This window comes from Penicillium soppii (assembly GCF_028829465.1).
Source record: "Penicillium soppii strain IBT 18220 chromosome Unknown utg000003l, whole genome shotgun sequence".
Lineage (NCBI taxonomy): Eukaryota > Fungi > Ascomycota > Eurotiomycetes > Eurotiales > Aspergillaceae > Penicillium > Penicillium soppii.
The window spans coordinates 2,685,175-2,709,589 of record NW_026643233.1 but is presented as its reverse complement, the minus strand read 5'-3'; the positions used below and the strand labels follow the sequence as shown (position 1 = coordinate 2,709,589).

Here is a 24,415-nt window from a genome sequence, read left to right as displayed (position 1 = left end):
CGTATTTGTGGAAGGCCGTCTTTTCCGACTGTGTTGTTCTTAACAACAGTAGCTGCATCATGGTGTTGGTCGATATGGTCGATTAGGCACCCATGGCCCGCTTGAGGCTTTCTAGACCATGTAAAGAAATCATGGCACACTCAAGGTCTTTAAAACTAGCATATCTGTGAGGCTTACTAACTATAAACCATTCATGTGTTAGCAGTACATGTGTGAGCAGTACTACATTTATGGCAGCAACGCCTAGCTATGGCCCGGCTCGTGGACTAGGATTTTCACAGCCTCATTATACTGCAATCACAGTGCGCCTCAATAGTTATGTGCTGTCAATATTAACGATCAAGATAAGCGTGGCGCAAGCATGCATAGAGCATTTTTGAAAGCTCAACAGCTTCTGCCATTGTCAGAGAGGTCATATAGCAGAAGTAGCCCCCTCTCCCCTCGCTTATGACACATGCTCAAACCACGATATTTCCTGCGTGCGCCTACGCATTTTGATGATTCTGTGTACCGAGCAGATCATCCCAGCAATTACAAGTGATCTTCCATTACTGGAGCATTAGCTCCAGTTTATTGCGCCTGTCTGTTGGTATCATGTTGAGCAAGTACGATCTAGAAAACGATAACAGTTTTAATGTTGTTTATTTGTATATGGCTTTGCAACAGATACATTTTTGGCCAAGTAAAATGTGCTCTCTTGTGGATAGATCATGATGCAGTGTCAAGATAGCTTAATATGCAAGGGTTATTACTGGAATGTGAAGACTGAATTCTGGTTGGCCCTCGGAAACTGCCGATTTGGACAGGCCTTCCGATCCAGCGTATTGGGCTATAAAAGGCGAAGCTTCCGTTGTTCTAGATCGAGGTTTGGCAAGGGGTAAGGATCGTAAGCACTGGATTAAACTGCTTATTTTCTAAGTTTGAATCCTGTTTGGCTTTTCTGGGTATACCAAAGTGCTATTAAATATATCAAATGCTATTATTGTAGCGAGTGAGAAGTTTTAGCAGACAATCTGTTCTGGCTAAAAGCCTTTCGTTGCATATATGTTCAAATCTGATCTCAATATGGGCATATATTCACTTACTTGCATTTTCTCTTGATCAAATTTGAAGAGCCAGATTTGTGTGGCGCTGAGGATATTCTATCGCAATGCTCATCAATGCTACCCTAAACTTGTTGGGGAGAACAACGGGTAATATTCCCGAGCCTAGTCAGGTTCTGATTGATCATGAGCTTGATTTTCCACATTCTCAAATTCCTCGCATTCGCTCTGGGGATTAGGTTGGATACTCTCTGTTCGTCATTGCAGGTCTCCATACGGATAACTTCCAATGTATTTACATTCCGGCTGTTTGTTGACAGTAAACATGAGTAAGTAGATAGTGGGTTTATTGAAGCTTGCATAGCTTTGTTTATATCTGATCTTTTGCCAGGAACAAGTTAAAAGGCCAAGGCCCCAATGGGTTGAATATACATTCGCCAATCCATTCAGTCGACAACCATCGCCAACTCACCTTCTCGCCGCTCCTTTGTACTAATTTTCCGACAAACAGTCATTATCATTCTTTTTAATTCAATTTATATTTGTTCCTATTAGTATAGACCTTTACGACAGGCTGCTGTCTATCGTTAATTTCCGCCTTTGTTCACTCGACCAATTTCGATTGCCGGCAATATGAAAACAGTTGCTTTGATTTCGCTATTTGGCATTGCTACGCTTGCTCATCCAACCGGTCTTGTGGGTTTGACTTTCTGATAACTTATGCCTTATTCTAATCCTTGATGTCAGTGGTGGGGTACCGATGTGTGCTACACCAGCCCAGAGAACGTTGATAACCAGTGCTCGCCCGCCCAACAGGTTGGGTTCGACTGGTCTGAGCTTGGGAATGGAGACAATTGGAGCTACGATGGCTTCAACTTCATTGGATTTACCGCCAAGAATGGTTGCCAGGGATCTGATGCCGATGTAAGTTGATTTGGCACAAATCTAATCCATATATCTAAACATTGACTAGGAAAATTGTATTGGTGGACAATTGAACCGCGATGATGGTTATACCCTCGAGGTAAACACTGCCGATTCTCCGTTCTCTATCAGCTCTTTCCACCTGTCGACTTCTCGGGATACGGATGTCCTCATCACATACGAGATGCCACATGGCCGCCCTTGTCGCCAGATTGCTTTCAGTTCCCGCCAAGGAACCGACGTTCACAACGAGCAGTGTGGCGGTGCAACCAGCGTCAAGTTCCAGCTTCCTGAAGAAAGCAAGTTCGGCGAGTGTACTTTGGACATCCACTCAATCAATTTCGACTGCTCAGCTGGACCCAAAAATCCAGGTCACCCTGATGATAGTTGGTCTGAGCCTCAGCCGGAACCTACTCACAGCGTGCCTACGGTCCCTGTCCCTGTTGATAGTTGGTCTGAACCTCAGCCGGAACCTACTCACAGCGTGCCTACGGTCCCTGTCCCTGTTCATGAACATCATACTACTTCGACCGTGGAAGTCACCTCGCCCCCTGCTCCAGTGCATGAGCATCATCCCACAACTGTGGTGGTGGTCCCTTCCCCTCCCAAGCCGATGACTACAGTGTGGGCTACCACTGAAGTTACTATCACCAACTGCGGACCTACCGTCACCGACTGTCCTGCTCACTCTACTGTTGTTCGTCATTCCACATACACATTATCGACTACCACGTGTCCTTCACAAACTACAGAGATCAGTGCTGGTCACCCATCTCCTCCACCACCTCCCCCCGCCCCCGTTACTACAAGCCCGGCCACCACTCCTGCCCCATGCCCCGAGCTGGTGCCCAAGTGCTTGAACACATGGCTCTCCGTCCCCAAGTGTGACTCCAACAGCGATGCAGCTTGCTTCTGTCCGTCTTCTGAGTTCACGGACAAGGTCCAATCCTGCATCCACGCCTGGGGCAGCTCCAAGCACGAAGTTGATTCTGCACTTTCTTACTTCGCTGGAATTTGTGCACCATATGTTCCTCAGAACCCTTCCATTATCGATATTGTTCCTACCCCCGTCCCCACTGCGGTCCACACTGAGCCTCAGCCTGCTGGAACTCCTTGCACCACTCTCACCTGGTCCTCCCACACGGTCACTGTCCCACAGGTTGGGTTCAACACAGTCACTGGTAGCTCCACAACCTCTGTGTGTCTTACCGCCGGTACTCCAGCAAGTGTTCCTGTTCCTTCGGAGACCGGACACAAGGAGCACTCATGGTCTTCTACGTCTACTTCTACTCTGTCGACTACCGCCCCCTGCTCGACCCACACTTCTACCTTCTATACGACCATTGCGCCTAAGACCACTGGGCACCATCCCACTACCACTAAGCCCGCTTCCAAGCCTACTGAAACTGTCGTTCACGCCAATGCTGGAGTGAAGCCAGTCATCAGTGGTATCTGGGCCTTTGGTGTGATGTTCTTGGTGCTGGCTCTTAATTAGCCGTTGTGTTGCTTTTCTTCAAATACCTTTCTCGATGTGAATGGTCAAAGGACCTGTATTTCTATGCTACATTAAGTAAAATTTTGCTCAAGTTAATTTTGGGCTCACGGAAATGAACGAACCAAATGCTATTTTTCTCGTCTCTTTTATCTGTTGTAAAGAAGGCATCAAGGATATAGATTTATCCCTCAATATCAAATTGTGCTATTAACTCATTGATCCCCTGTCCTGCTGGTCCCTACCATTCATCAAGCTAGAGGGTATTCTTACGAGTTCTCGATAGCTCAGTCCTGGGGCTTAATCACAAAGTCACACATTATCCAAAAGGGAAGCTTTTGCCTGACGCAGGCATTAAAGTTGGAGCCCTTCGGAAGTGCACATAGCGGATAGTAGACTGAAGCGCGGATTCACCATGAACACTAAACATGTGTATTTCCTCTCGCATCGATTCATTCTTTCTATGTCCCTGCTTTGTTTACTTCTCAGCAATATGTACGTCCATGGGTATCGACGGCTTAAACTGTGCATAGACTAAATTATACCAATTCTGGTTTGAACCATCAGCAGACTAGAACTCAGACTTTTTTTGGCTTAATCTATTATGTTTTCTCTAGGTGCTATTCATTACTTAAGCCCTATGACTGTGCTTGCTTTTGAATAATGTCATCCTTTTTATGAGCTACGTCAATCACAAGAAATGTGATACGCATACTCTACGGTTGCCTCACGCACTACAATCTCAATCTTGTGATCTCTCCAGAGATATAATGGTTCAATCACTAATCCCCAACACACAGGACAAAATATGATTGGATACAGGCTCAAGGTGTCGAAGGAAGGGGGTATGTGTGCAGGGGCGCCTCATGGCCCGCATGGGAGCTCTCAGGATGTAATCCCACGGGCTAAATGTACGAGGAATGCTCTCAATTGGCTAAGATCTGCGATATGCAAACTGGTGTAAACAAAAGTTGAACTTCCTTTTTGGGAGACATAGTGTCGAGGCCGCCAAGCCAGAGTAAACGAGTAACGAAACAGCGCCAATTCGATATATTTGGTTTATGGTTTCTATCTTGGTATATGAAGTCATTCAAAGATGCTTTAATTGCAATTATAAGTACTCTCCTCAAAGGAGTTCCAAGGTTGGACTTGATCGAGGTGGGAAAAAATGTTAATGTGATGTTCCCTCTCTGAATATATATTGTGGTAATACTCTCACATATTTGATGAACACGCACAACTGTAAATGATGGAATCAAATCACAAATATACAAAGCCAAGCTATAGAATCCAGCCTACTTCTGCAGCTAAAGCTTCATTTACTTGGTGATTTTCCAAGGTTAGTTAGATAGGTGTTGGATCCACGCTGACTTTGAACGATGCGGATACCGTGGTGTACAACAACTTTAATGTTACCCACATATGTAGGTAGTATCATGAGATCGATAGCTAGGTAGGGAATAACAGAGGAAAATTGTAGCCTATACTTTTATTTTCCTAAGTACCGTTATCACGAACCCAGCTAACACCATCAAGTTCCTCCCCGAAACTAACTACTCTGTTGATGACATACTCTGTAGTCTGTTACGCATTCTATACCAAGTGATTGCATGTGAGCAAACGACCTATGTCGAAGCCAACTCTCTCTTGCATTATCTAATTAATTACACTGGGCAGATTTGACCGTACAAAGGCGAAATTTCGACCGAACACCTACCTAGCTACGTTCTACTACCATGTCTGTTCTAAGAATCAAGTGACGGTCTAAAGAATTCCTGATGCAGAATTCACCTAGCATTTAAATTGCGATTGACATTGAACGAGCTCTACGAGATCCGGTCATTCTCCAAATTTTAAAACCCCTGGTCTAACAATGCGAAATGAGTCTCCATACAGTAAGGACAATGAGTACTATAATGATGCTCAAACCAAGGGGCAATGGATTGCTTGGCTGGGGGCTTTTACCAAGGAAAATAGATGCAGAGAGACACTACTAACAAAATGATTTGGGATTCTGTAAGAAGCCGCCAGGGGGGTAAGCTTGGCTGCAACCACCGACGCCATAGTAATCGGAGAAAATCTACGCCTATCGCCAATCGGAGAGTTGACGGGGATGTTTATTGTGTTTATTGTTACGATGCCTAATTCCTCGCAGCGGTTTAAGGGTTCTAAAACAATGAAGGGCGTGTCTCGATTCCCCCTACGTGCGGGCTCAGCAGGTGCCCGGGGTATAGTGGACGCCCTTGCAGATGACCTCCATACTAGAGACAATCCACCACTGAGAAGGGATTCCGAGTGCCTCCTAACCAAGATCGGATGCTTGCCATGAGTAATTTATGCGTAGCATGCCTTAGCTCCCGAGGTGCAGAGAGAAAGGTCAAATTGACTAAGGGGAAGCCCCTGTGTGGCTGGGAAATTCAAGCGGCCAGGAACAAGAACCCTGTGACCCACTCGCCGACAAGCTTAAGCTTACCTTTGATTAGATTTACGTCGTATGAATGTTTATGTGTGTGGTATTTTGACTCAGAGGTTTAACATTGGGCTTCTGAATCACACGTTATACTTGTTCTCATGTAACGGACACTGGGAAATGAATCAACAAACATGACAATGGACTAGTTGTGGACATTGAGTGAGTCTGGGCCAAAACAAGCAGATGATCTAGGGCGAAGGAATGCCAAAGTAGGCTCCTAGTCGCGTGAAGAGAGAAATTAGGACGAAGTAGATCCATACCAGGAGAATGCGTAGGGATCCCTAGTTGGTCGACAAGCCCTACAGAGTGGAGTGATCGTCCTCTCCCTTTCCTACCAAGTCGCATTCCGGGGGCATACTGGAGAGAGGACTCTAGCAAAACAATCTTTGGCCCTGAAAGTATGGAGACAGGGCCTACTCACAGACCGCCAGTCAAATCTATAAAGGCGAGGTAATTCATCGCCCTGCTTTTGTTTTTTCTTCATCCGCATCAAACACTCTCTTTCAAGCTTTCCTTCTCCAGTCTTCTCTTCTTTCCAAATCACTCCGAGTTTTCTCTCGTTCAAATCCAAATCCACACAATGCAGTTCACTCTCTCCGCTATTGTCCTCGGCCTCGCTGCCACTGTCGCTGCTCTGCCTCCCCCCCTCCGCCGGTGGTATTGGTGCTGGCAACGGTATCGCAAACAAGGGCAACACCAACGTCCGCTTCCCTGTCCCCGAGAACATGACCGTCAAGCAGGCTCAGGCCAAGTGTGGTGACCAGGCTCAGCTCTCTTGCTGCAACAAGGCCACCTACGCCGGTGACACCACCGATGTCAACTCTGGCATGCTCGGCGGCACCCTCAGCAACCTGATCGGTTCCGGCTCCGGTGCCGATGGTCTCGGTCTCTTCGATCAGTGCTCCAAGCTCGATCTCCAGATCCCCATCCTCATCGCCGTCCCCATCCAGGACCTCATCAACCAGAAGTGCAAGCAGAACATCGCCTGTTGCCAGAACTCTCCCTCCAGCGCCGTGAGTATCTTTCCTCCCGTATCGATGTCACTTCATCTAACCAAGACAGAACTCCGATCTCGTTGGCCTTGGCCTCCCCTGTGTTGCCCTTGGCTCCATCATCTAAGCGCTTTCCTTTGCTATCTCGCATCATGCAAGAAGCAATGGTCGCCATGCCTACCCTCGGGGCTTTGCTCCTGTCGGGTTCGACATGAGTGGCGATGTGGACTGTTATCGATTTCGGGGATGGAAAGCAGGCTTTTAGCTTTTGTTCGATTAGTTAGATGTCCTGTTCGTTTGCCGTCCGTGTATCATTAACTGTGCTGTGTGGCACCTCGGAGAAAGAAGACTGTTTTTTGCTTTATATTTTGATTGACTTTTTGGCATGGCCCCCGTCTGCCTCTTGTTTGTTGGGTTGGAACCGACTGAGCTGCTGCCTCTTCCCGGTATACTTCGCATATAACACTCTAATAGACTCGTTTGCATCCTTACCTCTGTGACCTAGTAACCCTCCTGTAGAACTGGCCCAACCTTCAATCACATTAGCTACCTCATTTTGACATCCGTCTTACTTGAACATCAATCACACTTCTTAACCCATCACTCTGCATAATTTGTCCCTCTCTTGTCTTTCCTATGATCTTCAACCATTCTATGTGTAGTGCGCATCGTACTTCCTCCCTGCTTCCCGTTATGAGCCGACTTCCTATCCTCACTTCAACAACTGCAGCCACTTGTTCAGGTAGTTAAGTACACATGTCCAATATACCCATATCGACAATTCAGTTTTTTTACGACAATATCGAGTCAAACAGAGTGCTCAAACCGTCTGTACAAATGTATTAATACTAAACAGAAAACTAATAACAAACATGCATTCCACCCTCTCTCTACCAAGGCCTCCCGAAACCGACATGCCACATACTATTCCTCTTCCCATTCTGCAAATGCACCTCCAAAAGCTTCTCATTCTTCATGTCCACTAATTCTCCCTCATCCTTCATATCTGCCGAGTCCAACCATTTCGGCGACGGACTATTACCCCTCTTAATCGAAAGCGACGAGCGCGGAATATTCAACCCACAGTGCTTCTTCAACAGAGCAGTCATAGACCTTCTATTATTCTTCTGCACTGCATGTTTCTCAATCGAGGTCGAAGAAGAGCACTCCGCACTCTTATGAGCCCCATTTTTGATACTGGCACTTCGACCGCGCCAGTCTTTCGTTTCCAGCGGATCTTGTAGTTTCTTCGGTGCTTGGAAGGGTGATTGACACATGTCCAATTTGAAGATTGGATATTCGTTATTTGAGAGGGCCTCTTTTGCGCGGTCTGTTGGGGAGATTGGGGTTTGGTCGAATAATGTGCGCATATTCACGTTGTCTGTTTTGATTCGGAGTCTGTTTGGGGACTCTGATGGGAGGACTGGATCCTGGAGGGTGTGATGGACCATTGTTGAGGTTGATTCGACGCTTGGGCGAGTCGCGGATGCTGTTTCCCAGGTTGTTTTGATTAGGTCGTTGGAGTCTTCATCTTCGAGCTTGGTGCTTGAGGTTGAGAGCCTTCTTGTTACGCGGTTGTTGCGCATGCGGCGGGTTAGAGTAGATATTATGCCCATTTTGCTGGTTTGGAATGGGTTGGATGGGATTTGTGATGTGTGTAGAAGGGTAAAGGATGTTGAACAGATTATTGCAAGAGGTGATTTGAGCGGACAAATCGAGACGGTTCAATCTGTTCCGGAGGTGATGATAAGGGCTAAATTAGGCCGCATTCAAATTCGGGCTGGGGGAGGTTGGACCAGGTATGTCACTCTAGATCTTCACGGGTGATGCTAGTTGAACTGTGCAACAAACAGCAATCAATTATAGATAAGTGGGACTCGATCTTAAGCTAAATTGGAGCCAGTACCTCATTTCACCCCTCATTTTCGTGGCGGTGAAATGTACATTAAAGCCAAAGCATCGCCAACAAGGAAGTATACGTCGGTGGTAAGGGTTACCCTGGGAGCCAACGAATACCTACGTAATTTTGTGCAGAAGCTGCGGTAACACAGAGTATACGTGCCCGCCGAAAATCATTCAAAGCTGCAAGTGAAACAGATCCAATCATTTGCTCCGGAATGGAGCTTGTTTTCTCAAGAATTCCCCAGATGATCGACTGTACGCAAGGATCCCTATCCCTTTGAGAACTTGGACTCGAATTGCACCATCATCTATAATATTCTACCTTGTATTTCTGTATTTAAGACCATCTCAGATTAGAATATCGATTGACTTGGAAATGAAATCAAGGTTCTAATCATCATTTGTGGAGGATGGAGGTTGGAGGGATGGTTGAAGGTTGGCCAGATGGAATGTGTGGATCTGCATGCTTTGCAGATCCTGCCACGGACCTTGTTCGGGAATGACAACCGTTGGCTACTCGGGCTCCTTTCGGAGCGAGAGCAAAATTGTTAATTTGAAGAAAGTGACGTTGATGGTTTATGATCAGCATACGATATGGTAAGGCTAAATTCGAGTATGATACCCAAGTGCAAGTTGTATACAAAACTAAGTCATCCAACAAACGGAAATACTAATCATCTATGGGTCTATCCAAATAGCAAGCGCACGCATAGATAGCCCGGAAGCACGTGTGCCTTGTAAATAAAACCCCTCAAAGCTTGCTGGCAGGGGCGTCGCTGTACAGAGACTTGGTTCGGCTCATTGCCTCGACGGCCTCCTTCTCGATGCGAGTAAGCAGGTCAGCACAAGTTGGGATGTCGTGAATCAATCCGATGACCTGACCAGCAGTCCACACCTGCGCGACACATAGTTAGTGGATATGCCTAATAGCGAGGAACAAATTCAACTTACGCCGTAATCAACATCTCCGTTGATAAAGACCTGACGGCCCCGCTGACCACTAACATAAGGACCGATCTCGCTGAAGTCACCAGTTGTGCTCTCCTTCTCGATCTTCAGTGCGTCTTGAGTCACCTTGTTAGCAAACAAGCGGGAAGTGTTCTTCCAGCGACGCAGCACAAGAGCGGTATCAGTCTCTTGTGCGTTAACAATAGCCTCCTTCACCTTCTGGTGGATGGGAGCCTCAACAGTGCTCATGAAGCGGGTGCCCATGTTGATACCCTCAGCACCAAGTGCCAAAGCAGCAGCAAGGCCCTGGCCATCAGCGAATCCACCGGAAGCGATAAACGGCACGCCGAGCTCCTGGCGAGCACGGCTGAGAAGAATAAAGTTGGTGATATCGTGCTCGCCGACGTGGCCGGCACACTCAAAGCCATCAATGGAGAGGAAGTCGACGCCCAACTTGACGGCGGACTTGGCATGGCGGATCGTCGTGCACTTGTGCAAGATGATCGTGCCAGCTTTCTTTAATTGCGTGATCACAGGCCCCGGGTTGTTACCGGCTGTCTCCACGATCTTGATACCTTCATCGATGATCACCTGGGCGTAGGCACCGTAGTCAGGTGGGACCATGGCGGGGAGGAGGGTCAGGTTCACACCGAAGGGGTACTTGGTCATGGTGCGGCATCTGCGAATTTCTTTGCGGAGGTCTTCGGGAGTTGGTTGGGTCAAAGCTGTGAGCTGGAGGTCATTAGTTTTGAATGCGTTTGGGGGGTTTGCGTAGACGTACAAGTCCGAGTCCGCCTGCGTTGCTAACAGCCGAGGCCAGCTCGGCGTATCCAACCCATTGCATACCACCCTGCACGACGGGAACTGAGAATACAGTTAATGACTGATTGAATTAGGAAGTATCTGCTTTCTAGCGCACCTCGGATTCCGAGCTTTCGTGTCAAGGCTGTGTTGAAAGGCATCTTGTGGAACAGTGAACGATGAGCAGCGGTTAGGGTATCTAATCAGATATAGAGTGAGCAAAAATAACGGTGTCTGGGCAACTAGCTACTGACCTCTGAATACTCAAATATAGCAGTTAGTCGAGTCAAGTGAAAGCGAAAGACCAGATAATAAACCGATGTCTATGCCGCGGAACTTGTGGGGAAGGCCCGAGATGCCGAGGCACAATTTTTGGATTACACCGGGGCCGATGCTAACCTTACGATTTATGCAGTGAATAATCAAGTTGTTCAACATCAACATTCAAGGTGTATGAGTTAATTTGAAAAGGACATGTCCATGTCAATACGATCACTATATCACTTTATCAATTGTATCATGAGACTCAACATTCCCCTCTCAGCATGTGACAGGAACCGACGACCAAGGTGGTCTAGAGAGACCGGGGTTTCTACCAGTCAGGTGTCGAAGTGTCAGTATTTCTGCTTTAGGCATGTAAAGTGAATCCGACACTGAAGACCACTTTCACAACCAACCAGTGCTAGCTTGTAGTTATCTTAATATTGATTTTATGGAACTCTTCACTGCCGCTATTGTATGAACCATTAGTCTTTACCGTCTCCTATCAACCTACCTATATTGCGGTGCTCACCAAAATTAGGCTATAGGGCGCAGTAGTTATAGTTGAGTTGCTAATTAAAGATAAAACTATGTAGGTAAATGTAGGTTTCTTGGATTGTCACAACCCTATTGCGACAACCCCATTGCGCAGGCTTGGCAGACAATGATACCCAACAACAAGGACAAGCCTGGTATTAGTGGACTCGGCTATGCGTTGGTCAAAGGCTTATTTTTTTTAAGAATTATTGATTCAATGAGAAAATATGATCAGTTCGTCTGTCGTACAGTCAAGACCGTACATGTCGATCTGCAGCTCTGGAGTCAGACCGATTTTTTTAAGGACATTCTTGGCTTGTGCCCTCAGCTCCACGGAGCGTGACCAATGGCTATAACAATTCCGTCCCCCCACACCACCTAAAAAGCAGGCTAAGTAAATGCACTATACCATCCTATCAACAATGCTTCTCAAATGCGGGTTGCGATTCTCCCCGCGCTCGGGCGATTGTACTGTTTTCCTGAAGAAACATAAATAATTCGTGATGTACCCAACCTAAGTAGCTGTTCGTTGGTTAAAAAGTCCCTCATGATTCATAGTTAATATGGATTTGTTCAGATCCCCCTTGGGTATGGGTATTTCACCCTTCGAAAAGACGCCCGTAAGCGGAAGGCGCCCTATTTACGTCGACAACAAGCACTTATCCTTCACACATGATCAGACTGACCTTCAGTTCACGTTTATGAGTGATTGGGGAGAGGTAGAAGGCTGCATGAGCAAGAAACATACCAATATCTGCGCGTTATACTTCCCGCCCACCATAGTGCTTCAATATAACAATGACGTTGAAGCCCGTCTTGCGTATGACTTAAGGATGTGGTCCTTCTTCAATCGTCTTGGGCCAAAATTTGTCCAACTAGGACTGGACTAGACGCGTCTTTGTTCCACTCGTCCCGAGCTTAGCTACGAGCGCCTAGTTTTGCTTTCCCGTCATCTCACGTGGATAATGCCAATGGATGAAGTTAGCGAAAAATTCCTTTTGTACAATTTACACACAACAGCCGGAAAGATGTACTTGGACAATTTCAAGAGCATACTCCGAGATGGCCCAATCGAAGACCTACTCCAATTTAAAGGACTTTGTCCTAACGAATTGATTCAACTAGCCCTCTACATTCAAGATATCCTGGCCAAAGACTTGATACCTCTCAAGAAGAAAACCCTTTCACCTTACCACCTACAAACATGCATCGAAACTCTCGACCTTTTTTTCAACAACCAGTACGCTGAAGGCCAATTTTTCTGTACAAAACAGATTCAACAGGAAGTCCTCAAGACAAGGGCTTTTACAATAGGTTTTCTCACGCCTTTGGTTCTATGCATGACCTCTGCGGAGGCTGAACTCTACAGTATCAATGACCCTTGTCTGACCCAGCTTGCTATGTTCGTTGCTATTATTAACGATATCATGGGTTTATTCAAAGACTTGGACGACCTTGCGAAGAAAAAGGATGGTTCTGCTTATCTGAACTTTGTCCGAATGTCTATCAGAGATCATAGCTTCAGCGCAACGGATGCTCTACGACTGCATACTCACAAACTCAATAATTGTATCCAATCTTTTGAGTTTCTTACCTGCACATATCCTCCACTGCATCAAAGCTTTTACACTAAAAATTTGGCGTTTTGCTTTGCCTTTTACGACTTCCACTCAAAAGGGATCTGTGACAGCTCCAACAATCGTTACGGATGGAAACAAGCGACCATATTGGCTCCCTAGGAGCCTTGGGTCCAATAGAAGTCAATTTTTCTTGTGGTGATGGGCCAAAAGATGTCCCTCTATCTTTCAGTAGATGCTGTACTTGAACTATATACCTAGGTAGTACAGGTGAGAGCTAGGTCACCCCTTACGGGGCTACCTAGGTATATTATAGTCGAACCCAACTAATAGAGAGGCACAAAGAAGAAGTAAACATCGATGCTTGCTGCTGCTGATGGAGGAAGAGAAGCTATCGAACTGTCAAGATTGTGCCTCGACAGGCAGCAGATATGCGAACCAAAGCCCCAGCCTCAACATGACTAAGGTAGCAAGCACCATAGTCCTGGGAGTTGACCATATGCCCAACTAATGTTTACACCGGATAGCTTTTACAGGTAAAGAGAATTTATAATGATAATTGAAAAGCATGATTGATATTTTATATATAGTATGTAACCCTGAATATGAAACTCATTCCCCTCATTGACAGAGTGAAACGAGCGATTAACGACGGGACTCTCCTTCTGAGAACCTCTGTATCCCTCGGCGTCCACGACAGAAAGCCGCAGTCAGTGAGGGAAAGCTAAACACGACGACATCATCCCAGCGGGGAGCCAGTAGACGACGTGAGCGGAGACTCTTGAAGAAAAGAAAGGAGAAAGGAGCCCGCAGCGGGAAGAAGTGTGAGAGAACATTAGGCGAGGGAGTCACATGACCCGGGTAGTGTGTCGGGAAGATCGATACTCCGGATACTAATAGGCGGCATTTGATTGGTGGGCTGGATGACCACTTGCCGGGTAATTCACTGACTAAGGAGTACCCGAGGTCGTCCGTGATTCCGATCATATTCGCGAAGAACTTGGGATTTAACTTGATCAATCAGAGACTCTCAACTCATTCACAATGTTCTCCCAGAAGGTTGCCCAGCAGTCGCTGCGACGGCGTAGGTGCTATCATTACCCGCTCTATCGAAATTGCTCTCTAACGTATCCCCGGATTCAGTTGCCGTCCAGCAGCCGTTCGCCATGCAGTCCATGATGCGCGCTTCCCCCGTCGCTATTGCCCTCGGAAAGAACATTCAAACGAGGTCAGTTTCTCAGCGAGAAAGCGACGATCTGCAATTGTCTAGCTCAAATTCTATACACCCCACGATACGTCATGCTCAATCGCCAGTCCCGTATTAACGAAATATCCCAATATAGACAAGTGACTTCCTCCCCGAACACCGAGGACCCCAACCAGATCCTCGTCAAGCAGCGTCTGGCCCGCCCCATCGCCCCTCACCTTAGCATTTACAAGCCCCAGATCGGTTGGATCGGCAGTAGTTTGCACCGTGTCACCGGCTTCGCTCTCTCCGGCACCCTGTACCTCTGGGCCACCGCCTACCTCGTCTCCCCCGCCTTCGGATGGCACCTCGAGTCCGCCTCTATGGCTGCTTCCTTCGGTGCTCTTCCTCTCGCCGCCAAGGTCATCCTCAAGTCCACCCTCGCCCTTCCTTTCACCTACCACTGCATGAACGGTCTCCGCCACTTGATGTGGGATCTTGGCCGTGGCCTGAGCAACCCTGTCATCATCAAGACTGGCTGGACTGTTGTTGGCCTGAGCATTGCTAGTGCTGTTGGTCTTGCTTTGATTTAAGTGTTTTCATACCTCATACCTCCGAGTTTCTTTATGTGTTATTAAAGTGATTTTTTTCTAAATATAAACGAATCTGGTCTATGGGCGCAAGCTTAAAGGCGCAGGTTCTTCCTTTCTGTTTGAATTCTCTTCTCTTCTTCATATTGTCCCATAAGGTTGGGCTGAAATTATTGATTGAGTCTATACGGTAGGTGGTATTCACAATGATCACAATCGACTATTCTCGCTCGGACTTGCGCCATCTATACTAAGTGCCAATTGACGTTGGGGCTTGGATATGTGCAAATGCGGTAGTATCTCGTTTGATGGTTCCATTGCATCATTAAACTACCATGCCTGATGGATATGGGAATGAGAAAGTACCTCAGAAATATCAACTCTTCAACGAAACCCAAAGCCACTAATATATCTCGCATTGCCATCCAGTCGCCCTATGATCCTAAAGAGGGACTCTCGTTACAATGCCTTTTTTTGCTAGGTTGTATTGTTGAAGAAATACATCATATCATGATGTCTCGGTCTCACATCAATGCAAATTTCGATCGAAATGACCGTATTGAAATGCCCAGGAGTATTGTCTATTCGAGAAAATAATCAGTGATTGTTCTGCCAAGGCATAACATCGCCAAATATATCTGATGGTTTAGATTATCGGATTGGTTATATTCAGCAGCACTTACCTATTAACCCGTAACCTGTGAACGCCAAAAAAAGCATAACCAATCATTTGTCACTTAAGCTGGACTCGGAGGTGGGTTGGGCGGGAAAGGTCGTGGTGAAGGAGGGTCTTGCACAGAGTGGTCACTGGCCAGGATGCCTCCGGCAAAGGTGTACATTCCGCGGGTCAGCGGTGCTGAGTTTGCCAAAGAGGTAGAGATAACGAGGGGTTTGCGGTCCATTGCGGTATTAAGATCCACGAAGCGAAGGTAATTATAGTAAAGAGAGTACAAATTAACAGCGAGTGTTGTTCACGAAATATGAAAGTCAACGAAACACAGGCAAACACAAGACGAAGAGCCTTTTATTCTGAGTGATGAAAACACGAATCCAGAGCAGGTCAATCCGTCTATTTAAGTTCCCCCAGAGGCCCAAGTAGCTGGCATAGGTTGCGCCATCCACACAAGTCGTAGTCGTACACCGCCACCTGTCGAACATCCCAATCAAAGATCAAGACAAGAAGCCGTTTGGCAAAGACCATAGCCGTTGCTATCCGTCGACCTTGGGGATAATTCTCCGTAAGGATCTGGCAATATTTCGGCTAGTCTGCAAGGGCCCGCTTGAAGACTTGATGTATAAATCGTTAGACCTACCCGTAGACGGTGACACCCGCTGCCGTGACTATCACTTTTTTTTTTCTTCTTCTATCGGAAGCGAGCATCGGCCGGGAATTGAGAGAGAGAGACAGAGAGATCCACCTAGTAAACGTATGATCTGCCCTCAGAGAAAACTTAAACAGTAAAACGTCCGTGGACGGCTGTAGATCTGTTTTCCCCCGGACCACTCCCAGACCACCCCCAGAGGCTGCAGATTACAGTGGAGTTTCACCAGCGGTCTGAGCCTTCGGTTTCTTGCAGCCTCTTGAATAAGTCTGTTTCACTGGATTTGTTCTAGATGAGCCGCTGTTCGTTAGTTATCCGACGTTATTGATTACTTGTTGTTTGGGGTTGAACAAGCCGTGTCCTGTTCTCCAAGATATACATGTGAATCTAGATTGCCAAACAACACTTTGTGCTCTTGTGTCACTCAAACGCTAAGATCTTTCCTGACCCGGGAATCTGTTGTTCATACAGCCTTAGTATCGTTTCCTATCCTTGCCCCCACAATGACCATTGTGTATTGCAAACTAACTAGTTGCAAGAAGAATGCATATGCAAGTCGTCGAAGCTTCCAACGGCCGCCAAAGGCAACATGAGAAAAAGAAAGCCTGCCTACAGAACACAGGGACTAGGTCCAAAAACTAGCACACGTGGATCACGTTTTGCCCCCCGGTAAAATCATACTCTCTTGCCTATTCCAGGGGGCACGGTTAGGGTACCCAGATACAGCAGGCCCGGGGGTATTTTTTGCAGTCTGGGGAGATTTGGGTCGGTTGAGCCAACCACTTGCGCCTCAGCCGAGCGTTCCACTGCAAACAGCCGCACGGAGCAGTCTGGGCGCACTGCCCCGTGCTCCTGATAGCTAGTAGCTAGCAGCTGTGGGTTCTGCATATGCGGCAGGTTTTGCGGAACGGCCAAGAAGAGCACCGAGTCTTCTCTTGAACGGGTCTTGACCATTTGGAACCCTTCTTTGGGTTTCTCTGCAGCGGATAGAGACCTGTGTCCCTGGTGGTTGGGCCGCGCTCAGGGTCTGTTGTGCTGCTTCTTACATTGCATGCTATCCAGTCCTAGGGCTGGGTTATGTTACCTGGCAGGAATTTCGACCTATAACATGGAGAATTGAAGAGCACAAATTCCCGGTTGGCTCATGCAATTACACTGTTTCCCAGAGAAGAATGTTGCTGGATGGTGTAAGGAGACTTGCGGGACTGGCGCTTTGTACCTCGTACTTAAGTCCAGGTCGATCTCCGAGTGTCTTGGTGGGAGCTTGCAGGTAAAATCAGTCAAAGCCCCTAGTTTTTTGTTTGAGCTGGGGTAATACATTGAGTCAACGCATGTCAATTTATCATATTAGCATAGTGGACCTTTCGGCTCAACGGGAATCCAAATGGCCTGGGTCCGACCTCTGAAATAGCGGTATGCTGTATGTGGAAGAAATGACGGAGAAAAGAAAAGAGATCTGACCGCTAATGAAGGATCATGCCTGCAGAGTTTCCATTTTGATTGAGTCATATGCTGTTTCAATTGTATACATCGAGGCATGGCAAAGTCGGAAGGTTGTGTATAGGCCAGCCACCAATCACCACGAATTTGCCCGTCTAGTATAAGCTCCCACAGCAGATGGTTACAGTAAGTTTCTTCGGATCCGATGCACCAAATGTCAAGCACTCAAGCAACAGATACCATGGCAGCAGCGGTGAAGGTCCCGGTTGCTCCCGGGCCAATGTTGCTTAACTGTATGTCAAACCGCCAAGATGAAAATTGCAAGTATTCGAGAACTGAGTTCACAGGCAGACTGAACATAAAAAAATTGTGACTATTGCAATGAATGAGATAGACAGTGAAAAAAAGAAGCCTTGACGAGTCAAAACAATGGGATAGTCTGAGGTGGCAGTATCACACCGCCGAGGCCGAATTCTTTGCTTTCCGTTCAATTACCTCCGAATTGACTTGTTTGTAGACCACCGACATTATGGCTTCGAATCTTTCTTCTCGAGTGGCCAGGAGCGCCTGCGCTGCATCCAAGTCAGTCGCTCGCCCAATTGCATCCATCATCCCATCCCGCACATACGCAACCTCCCCAGAGGAAACCAACCAAGCGAAGCCCCGGTGGTCCTACACTCCGGCTCAGGCCAAGGCGCCCTTCAGTCTACACCTTCACACCAAGCGCCCTATGTTCCATGTCAACTCTGACCCGGAATTGTTGAACCAGTTCTACATCCGCTTGCTGGGCAATGGCGGCGACAAACTCCTCTCCGAAGAGACCAAGTGGCTGGCAGTGACGCACAAGAGCTTCGACCAAGGGCGCCGGGGATTTAACGATCGATTGGCGTTTTTGGGAAAACGAATTGTGCAGCTGCAAGCCTCGCTGGCTCTCGCGCAGACTGTTCCAGCCGCTGGTGCGAAAAATGTGCCGTCTGCCCAAAAGGACCAGTTTGGTCGCGTGCCTTTCACCCACCCGGCTCTCGATGGATTGAACAATCTCTCTGCTGAGACCAAGAAGGTTCTTACTGAGCGTTCGAAGCTCGCTGAGCTCGGACAAAAGTACAACTTGCAGAAGGTCATCAGATGGAGTCCCAGAAGGGTATGATATGGTCCCGTGGAAGTCTTTCCGTATTTTCATCTAACAATTATACCTGTAGCCCGAAGATCTCCCCGCATCCGGTCTTGAACTCGTTCTCGCGCATACCCTCTACGCTATCATTGGTGCCGTTTCCTTGGAGAATGGTGGTGTTGTTGCCGCTAAATTGGCTCGTGAGCGGATACTTGAACCTCTGGGACTCAAGACAGTGGCCTAACGAAGGACATTGCAACTCGGGGCATTGATCTCTCTTGGAGCATTTGCAGGGCGTTCGTTATCTTGTTTGATATTTCCATCTGTGGCAGGTTGGCTTGGAACTTCGATCTGGGAACCTCTACCATTGTACATGTACTTTTAAAACAGACTTGTTCTTTTATATTCACTATTTGTTCTGATTATATTACCAAATACCACTCGAATTTTTCGAAAGATTTACAATTACAAGGAAATAGATGTGTTTTACGAAGGAAAAATTGGTTCAAAAATTTAATTGCTTGGGAGATTTGTATGTACGGTCCCTCTGACACCGCCCGAGTAACAGTGAAAGTACTCGGCCAGTTCTTATGGGACCCTCTCGAAAGATCGTAGTCTCCGCGCCTCTGTATCGCAAGGTAGTAATTAAAACACTACAGTTATCCGACAGAATGCCATCTAACTGTAGAAAGCCACAAGGACTTTGTACTGTCTTGAACTGTCTATTGGGAGCGTTGAAGAAAAGAAAAAAGAAGGACCGAAAAAAATTCCGAAGGCCTTTTATGGGCAAATTTATACGCTAGTCCATTTCGGGATTGGCGTATATCTCCAGCGGCCTTGGGACATGGCGGGCATCACCATCAGCCAAGCTGCTTCTTGTTGATCATTCATCTGTTGCTGTGTTTTTTCTCTTTTGATAATTCTGTCTTGAAAATGCTGCAGTAGGCGTACAAGCTGGTTTTGTCGTTTATTTCCCTCCTTCCCACCTGAGAGACCAGATCATACCGCTATCCCCATTCACCTATTCCACCCCATTGACACGTCATGGCCTCTGCCCTCTTCTTCCTCGACCTTAAGGGTAAAGTAAGTCATTGAATACAGTGCAAACGATGGCGACGCGATAATTTGCCAAGCCATTCGCCAATGCGTCGAGGGACAAGCCTCCGCTAACCATCTATAGACCCTTCTGGCCCGCAACTATCGCGGGGACATTCCCATGTCCGCGGTCGAGAAATTTCCCATCCTCCTAAGTGACGCCGAAGAAGAAAGCTCCGCAGTGCCTCCGTGCTTTTCCCACGAGGGAATCAACGTGCGTCCCGCCGGGCATTCGGCCTTGGCCACGCCCGCTCCTGAGTCCCTCCTTTTGTGCGCATCTACTGACACAGGGGTGTCTGCGTCTAGTACCTTTATATCCGCCACAGCAACCTCTATATTCTCGCATTGACTAAAAGAAACACAAATGCCACCGAAATCCTACTCTTCCTCCACAAGTTGGTGGAGGTCTTCACTGAATATTTCAAGGTGCTGGAGGAGGAGAGTATCCGGGATAACTTTGTCGTCATCTACGAATTATTGGATGAGATGATGGACTTTGGATACCCGCAAACAACAGAGACCAAGATTCTACAAGAGTAAGCACTAGATTTAATTCTTGTGCAAGGGTGAAACAACATAACTGACAAGACCTGCGCACTGACCAGATACATTACCCAAGAGTCACACAAGCTGGATGTCCAAGCACGGCCACCCATCGCCGTTACAAACGCCGTCTCCTGGCGTAGTGAGGGGATACGCTACCGCAAGAACGAAGTATTCCTGGATGTGGTCGAGTCCCTTAATCTTCTGGTTTCGGCAAATGGAAATGTCCTGCGCTCTGAGATTCTGGGTGCCGTCAAGATGAAGTGCTACCTGAGCGGTATGCCAGAATTGCGATTGGGCTTGAATGACAAGGCAATGTTCGAAACCACGGGCCGTGCTACACGCGGCAAATCGGTCGAGATGGAAGATGTCAAGTTCCACCAGTGTGTCCGACTTTCACGCTTTGAGAACGACCGAACAATCAGCTTCATTCCCCCGGATGGTGAATTTGAGCTCATGAGCTACCGACTGAACACACAGGTCAAGCCCTTGATCTGGGTGGAGTGTGTGGTTGAATCACACTCGGGTTCCCGAGTCGAATATATGCTGAAGGTAAGATCGATTGCGCACAGCACTGTCAGACATGAAATTTCATATTTCTAACCTCACCCTACAGGCCAAGGCCCAATTCAAGCGCCGCAGCACAGCCAACAACGTTGAGATTCTCGTTCCCGTCCCCGAAGACGCAGACTCCCCGCGCTTCCGCACCAATATCGGTACCGTGCACTACGCCCCCGAGAAATCAGCTATTATCTGGAAGATCAAGCAATTCGGCGGCGGCAAGGAGTTCCTCATGCGAGCAGAGCTGGGTCTACCCTCAGTCAAGGGCGACGATGAGCGTGGCGGTGGTATGACCGGTGGATTCGGAGGCAGCATGGGCGGAGCTGGAGGCATTGGAAAATCGAAGAGGCCCATCAACGTCAAGTTTGAGATCCCCTATTTCACAACCAGTGGTATCCAAGTGCGGTACCTGAAGATCACCGAACCGAAGGTATGTTATGCAGCTCCTACTCTGTCCTCATTCTTTGTCCTCTGGGGTTTATATTGGCCTGACACTGACCCTCCTCGTCCAGCTGCAATACCCGTCTCTCCCCTGGGTGCGATACATCACACAGTCCGGTGATATTGCCATGCGCATGCCGGACGTCCAATGAAACATTCTCCCGTCTGGATGATTGATTTTGTACAGCCCTACCCCTACCCTTGTCGTTATCTTTTGCTCCCCCTTTCATGCTTCTTTGAGGCCGGCCGGTCCGATAGATAATCAATTTCTTCGATGTTATTTCTGTGCCGGGGCAGTTTTGTATCAATACGAGCATATAGAAGGTTCGGATTGACTGCATGCATTATTTTGTTTTCTATAAACAATATCTGCGTAGATTCCTCCACCTTTCCATTCCTCGCCCCGGTCAAGTTGTTTATGCCGAGAAACGCCCCGCGATGCAAAGGAATACCTAAACTAGATAAAACAAAAATCAAATGCTCTTTTGAGAGGAACTGTTTAATGGCTAACCAAGCCTTCTGCGCCTTCTTCTGGCCTATCCACCCCTCGCAGAGCTTCTTGGATCGGCTTGGTGATCTCTATTTAGCCTGAGTGGCCAACCAAGCCTCGTGCGCCTTCTTCTGGACCGTCCACTCCTTGCGGAGCTTCTTAGACCGGCTCTTGGTAATTTCCTCACCCGCAGCATCACGAAGGGGAATGCCTTCCTCATCCCAGGCACTATATTCGTTGGTGCGGAACATCTCAAGATGGCTGAGCTTGCCCTTCTCTGCCTTCTTCAAAGCTTCCTGTTCTTGCTTCTTCTTTTCAGCCAACTTCTGGGTGGCCCTGGCTTCCTTTTCTGCCCGGGCCTTAAGCATTTCTTGGGTGACTGGCCGAACGAGGGCGGGCTGGTTCTCCCGATCTTCGAGGTAGACACCGACATCGAAGAGGTCGATGTCTCGGACCCGATCGCATAGAGACAGAACGTCTTTGCTGATCGACTGGGAGGGAGAAGACTCTAAGGATGCAACCTTTGCGCGGAAGTTGGTGTAAATATCGGCGTATGGCTTGGCGGATTCAGGGGCTTCTTGGGGAGTCGATGTACGGGCGAGTGCTTCTTCGAGATCCTTTGCAGTGATTCCAGCTGAAGACCGTGCAGCTTCACGGAGTGTGTCTCGAATAGCGGCGAGCGGGTATAGGTACGGCTTAGCTTCGACGGGGATGTCGATGCCCGACCAGCCGATTTCAGTGTTGTTGCTATCGGCCGAAGAAGTGCCGTTCAGACCGAAGATGTTCACCATTGAGGTAACCCACTGGCCCGCGGCCAGAATATCCTTGGCGGGCACGCTGGCCTTATCGACAATGTTAAATTTGGAGATGAGCTCAGAAATTGACTGCATAACAGCCGGGGTATTGAAAGAATCGCAGAGCTGGTCGTTGACTGCCTTTTTGGCCGCCTCTAAGTCGGCAGCGAACGCGGTTTCGGTGCCTGATGACTGGGAAGTGGCAAGGTCTTTGACCTTAAGGAAGAAGTTGTTCACCTTCTCCTCCCATGAGCTGCCGGTTCTCACGAGATCATCCGTGATCTCAACTCCCTCCTTCCAGCCACCTAAGAGGAAGACGATACGTAAGCCTCTAGGAGTCCAATCCTTGCGGTCGAGGGCCTCCCGAATAGTTGTGAAGTTTTTTAACGACTTAGACATCTTAGATCCTTGGATAGATAGGTGGCCCATATGGAGGAAGTAGTTGACCCACTGGTCGTGGGATCCGTGTCCGTGCCAGTATGCTTCACTCTGGGCCAGTTCATTGTCGTGATGGGGGAAGGCAAGATCAATACCACCAGAGTGGATATCCATCTGCTTGCCTAGCCTAGCGGATGCCATGGCCGAGCACTCAATGTGCCATCCGGGGCGACCCTTACCCCAGGAGCTAGACCAGCTAGGCTCGCCGGGCTTCGAAGACTTCCAGAGAGCAAAGTCGGAAGCACCACGCTTCTCTGTACTCTTACTAGCCAAGGAGCCTTCTCCTTCTGCGGCTAGCTTATTGTCAGACCGACTCCACGGCTCGAGGCGAGCGTACGGGAGACCCGCAGCTTCGAAAGCATTAATATCGAAGTACACTGATCCATCTTTTGTAGCATATCCAAAGTTGTTCTTTACGATACGTTCAACGAAAGCCGCAATTTCGTCACCGTATTCTGTAACGCGAGTCAACTCAGTAGGGTCAAGAACATTCAGATCCCGCATATCCCGAAGGAATCGCTCCTCATATCTCTTAGTCAACTTAGTAAAGATACTATGGTCATCCGCATTAACCGATGCACCCTTAAGGGCATCGAGGTAGGGCAGAATAAGATCTTGAGCCCCATTATAGAATGATTCGGCAAAAGCAGCAGGGTCAACACTACCACGAGCTTCAGCCTGCGTGATGACCTTGGCTGCCGAGGCGGCCGTCTTGATGTGCATTTTGACCTTAGCTTCATCATCACCAGCCTTCTCATTGCCGGGCAGTGCTCCACCGTTCAAAATAGTCGCATATGTCTTTTCCACCTCATTCTGGTATTGTGAAGGGGGGAGTTCGGAGTCGAGCAAGGATAGATTTTTCGTAAGATAGGCAGCGAAGGCATGCTTAGCAGTTTCGAGGACCTCTGGGGTAATCGTAGGGTTTGTAGCGACAAATTCGTTGAACAAATGTTGTTGTCTAGCGCGAAGAATGATCTATAAAGAAATGAGTCACTATTTTCAAGGCTGTCTGATGTATATCCATATGCGCTATAGTCATCCATACCTTGTCGTCCACATCCGTAATGTTCATAACAAAGTGCACATCAAATTTAAAGTAGTCGCGCATGATTCGGCGAATGATATCGGTGCTGACATAGTTGCGGGCGTGTCCCAAATGCGCATCGTCGTAAACAGTCGGTCCACAGGCGTACCACACAACCTTCTTTCCTGCAGGGTCGATCGGGACGAAGGGAGTCTTCGACTTGGTCAAAGAGTTCCACACCTTCAATGCGGGCAGTTGCGCGCTGGAGGCCGGTTGCCGCCAGGGCGGCTGCTGGCGAGAAGACATGAACCTGAAAGAAGCCGACGTAGATCTGGACGGAGAGAAAGAAAATGAAAGAAGGGGTCGTAGGGAGAGGGATTGAGGGGAGAGCATAAAGAAAGAAACAAAGCGCTTGGAGGGGCTCTTGTAT

At 47.9% G+C, this 24,415-nt stretch overlaps 9 protein-coding genes across 9 annotated transcripts; 5 read left to right on the top strand and 4 right to left on the bottom strand.

Annotated features, from left to right (window-relative positions):
• Nucleotides 1-1,676: 1,676 nt before the first annotated feature.
• On the top strand, nucleotides 1,677-3,462 carry N7529_003149 (CFEM domain-containing protein; the record flags this gene model as incomplete). Its single annotated transcript, XM_057238676.1, has 3 exons — nucleotides 1,677-1,739; nucleotides 1,791-1,967; nucleotides 2,017-3,462. The coding sequence occupies 3 exons, from the start codon at nucleotides 1,677-1,679 to the stop codon at nucleotides 3,460-3,462; spliced, it is 1,686 nt and encodes a 561-aa protein (XP_057101287.1).
• Nucleotides 3,463-6,332: 2,870 nt separating this feature from the next.
• N7529_003148 (hydrophobin family protein) lies at nucleotides 6,333-7,051 on the top strand (the record flags this gene model as incomplete). Its single annotated transcript, XM_057238675.1, has 3 exons — nucleotides 6,333-6,382; nucleotides 6,519-6,945; nucleotides 6,995-7,051. 3 exons carry the CDS (start codon nucleotides 6,333-6,335, stop codon nucleotides 7,049-7,051), a joined length of 534 nt encoding a protein of 177 aa, XP_057101286.1.
• Nucleotides 7,052-7,814: 763 nt separating this feature from the next.
• Nucleotides 7,815-8,540, bottom strand: N7529_003147 (uncharacterized protein; the record flags this gene model as incomplete). The annotated part of the gene is made up of 1 exon (XM_057238674.1): nucleotides 7,815-8,540. One exon carries the CDS (start codon nucleotides 8,538-8,540, stop codon nucleotides 7,815-7,817), a length of 726 nt encoding a protein of 241 aa, XP_057101285.1.
• A 1,037-nt stretch (nucleotides 8,541-9,577) lies between these two features.
• N7529_003146 (NAD(P)H-dependent flavin oxidoreductase) lies at nucleotides 9,578-10,736 on the bottom strand (the record flags this gene model as incomplete). The annotated part of the gene is made up of 4 exons (XM_057238673.1): nucleotides 9,578-9,721; nucleotides 9,778-10,506; nucleotides 10,556-10,638; nucleotides 10,694-10,736. 4 exons carry the CDS (start codon nucleotides 10,734-10,736, stop codon nucleotides 9,578-9,580), a joined length of 999 nt encoding a protein of 332 aa, XP_057101284.1.
• A 3,258-nt stretch (nucleotides 10,737-13,994) lies between these two features.
• Nucleotides 13,995-14,729, top strand: N7529_003145 (uncharacterized protein; the record flags this gene model as incomplete). Its single annotated transcript, XM_057238672.1, has 3 exons — nucleotides 13,995-14,034; nucleotides 14,094-14,178; nucleotides 14,294-14,729. The coding sequence occupies 3 exons, from the start codon at nucleotides 13,995-13,997 to the stop codon at nucleotides 14,727-14,729; spliced, it is 561 nt and encodes a 186-aa protein (XP_057101283.1).
• Nucleotides 14,730-16,723: 1,994 nt separating this feature from the next.
• Nucleotides 16,724-17,002, bottom strand: N7529_003144 (uncharacterized protein; the record flags this gene model as incomplete). The annotated part of the gene is made up of 1 exon (XM_057238671.1): nucleotides 16,724-17,002. One exon carries the CDS (start codon nucleotides 17,000-17,002, stop codon nucleotides 16,724-16,726), a length of 279 nt encoding a protein of 92 aa, XP_057101282.1.
• Nucleotides 17,003-18,017: 1,015 nt separating this feature from the next.
• Nucleotides 18,018-18,843, top strand: N7529_003143 (mitochondrial 54S ribosomal protein mL57; the record flags this gene model as incomplete). Its single annotated transcript, XM_057238670.1, has 2 exons — nucleotides 18,018-18,629; nucleotides 18,688-18,843. The coding sequence occupies 2 exons, from the start codon at nucleotides 18,018-18,020 to the stop codon at nucleotides 18,841-18,843; spliced, it is 768 nt and encodes a 255-aa protein (XP_057101281.1).
• Nucleotides 18,844-19,643: 800 nt separating this feature from the next.
• N7529_003142 (AP-1 complex subunit mu) lies at nucleotides 19,644-21,391 on the top strand (the record flags this gene model as incomplete). The annotated part of the gene is made up of 6 exons (XM_057238669.1): nucleotides 19,644-19,682; nucleotides 19,780-19,964; nucleotides 20,021-20,230; nucleotides 20,300-20,789; nucleotides 20,854-21,228; nucleotides 21,311-21,391. 6 exons carry the CDS (start codon nucleotides 19,644-19,646, stop codon nucleotides 21,389-21,391), a joined length of 1,380 nt encoding a protein of 459 aa, XP_057101280.1.
• Nucleotides 21,392-21,818: 427 nt separating this feature from the next.
• Nucleotides 21,819-24,408, bottom strand: N7529_003141 (cysteine--tRNA ligase; the record flags this gene model as incomplete). The annotated part of the gene is made up of 2 exons (XM_057238668.1): nucleotides 21,819-23,936; nucleotides 24,007-24,408. Coding segments are annotated over 2 exons (2,520 nt in total), but the record flags the coding sequence as incomplete, so codon positions are not given.
• Nucleotides 24,409-24,415: the final 7 nt, after the last annotated feature.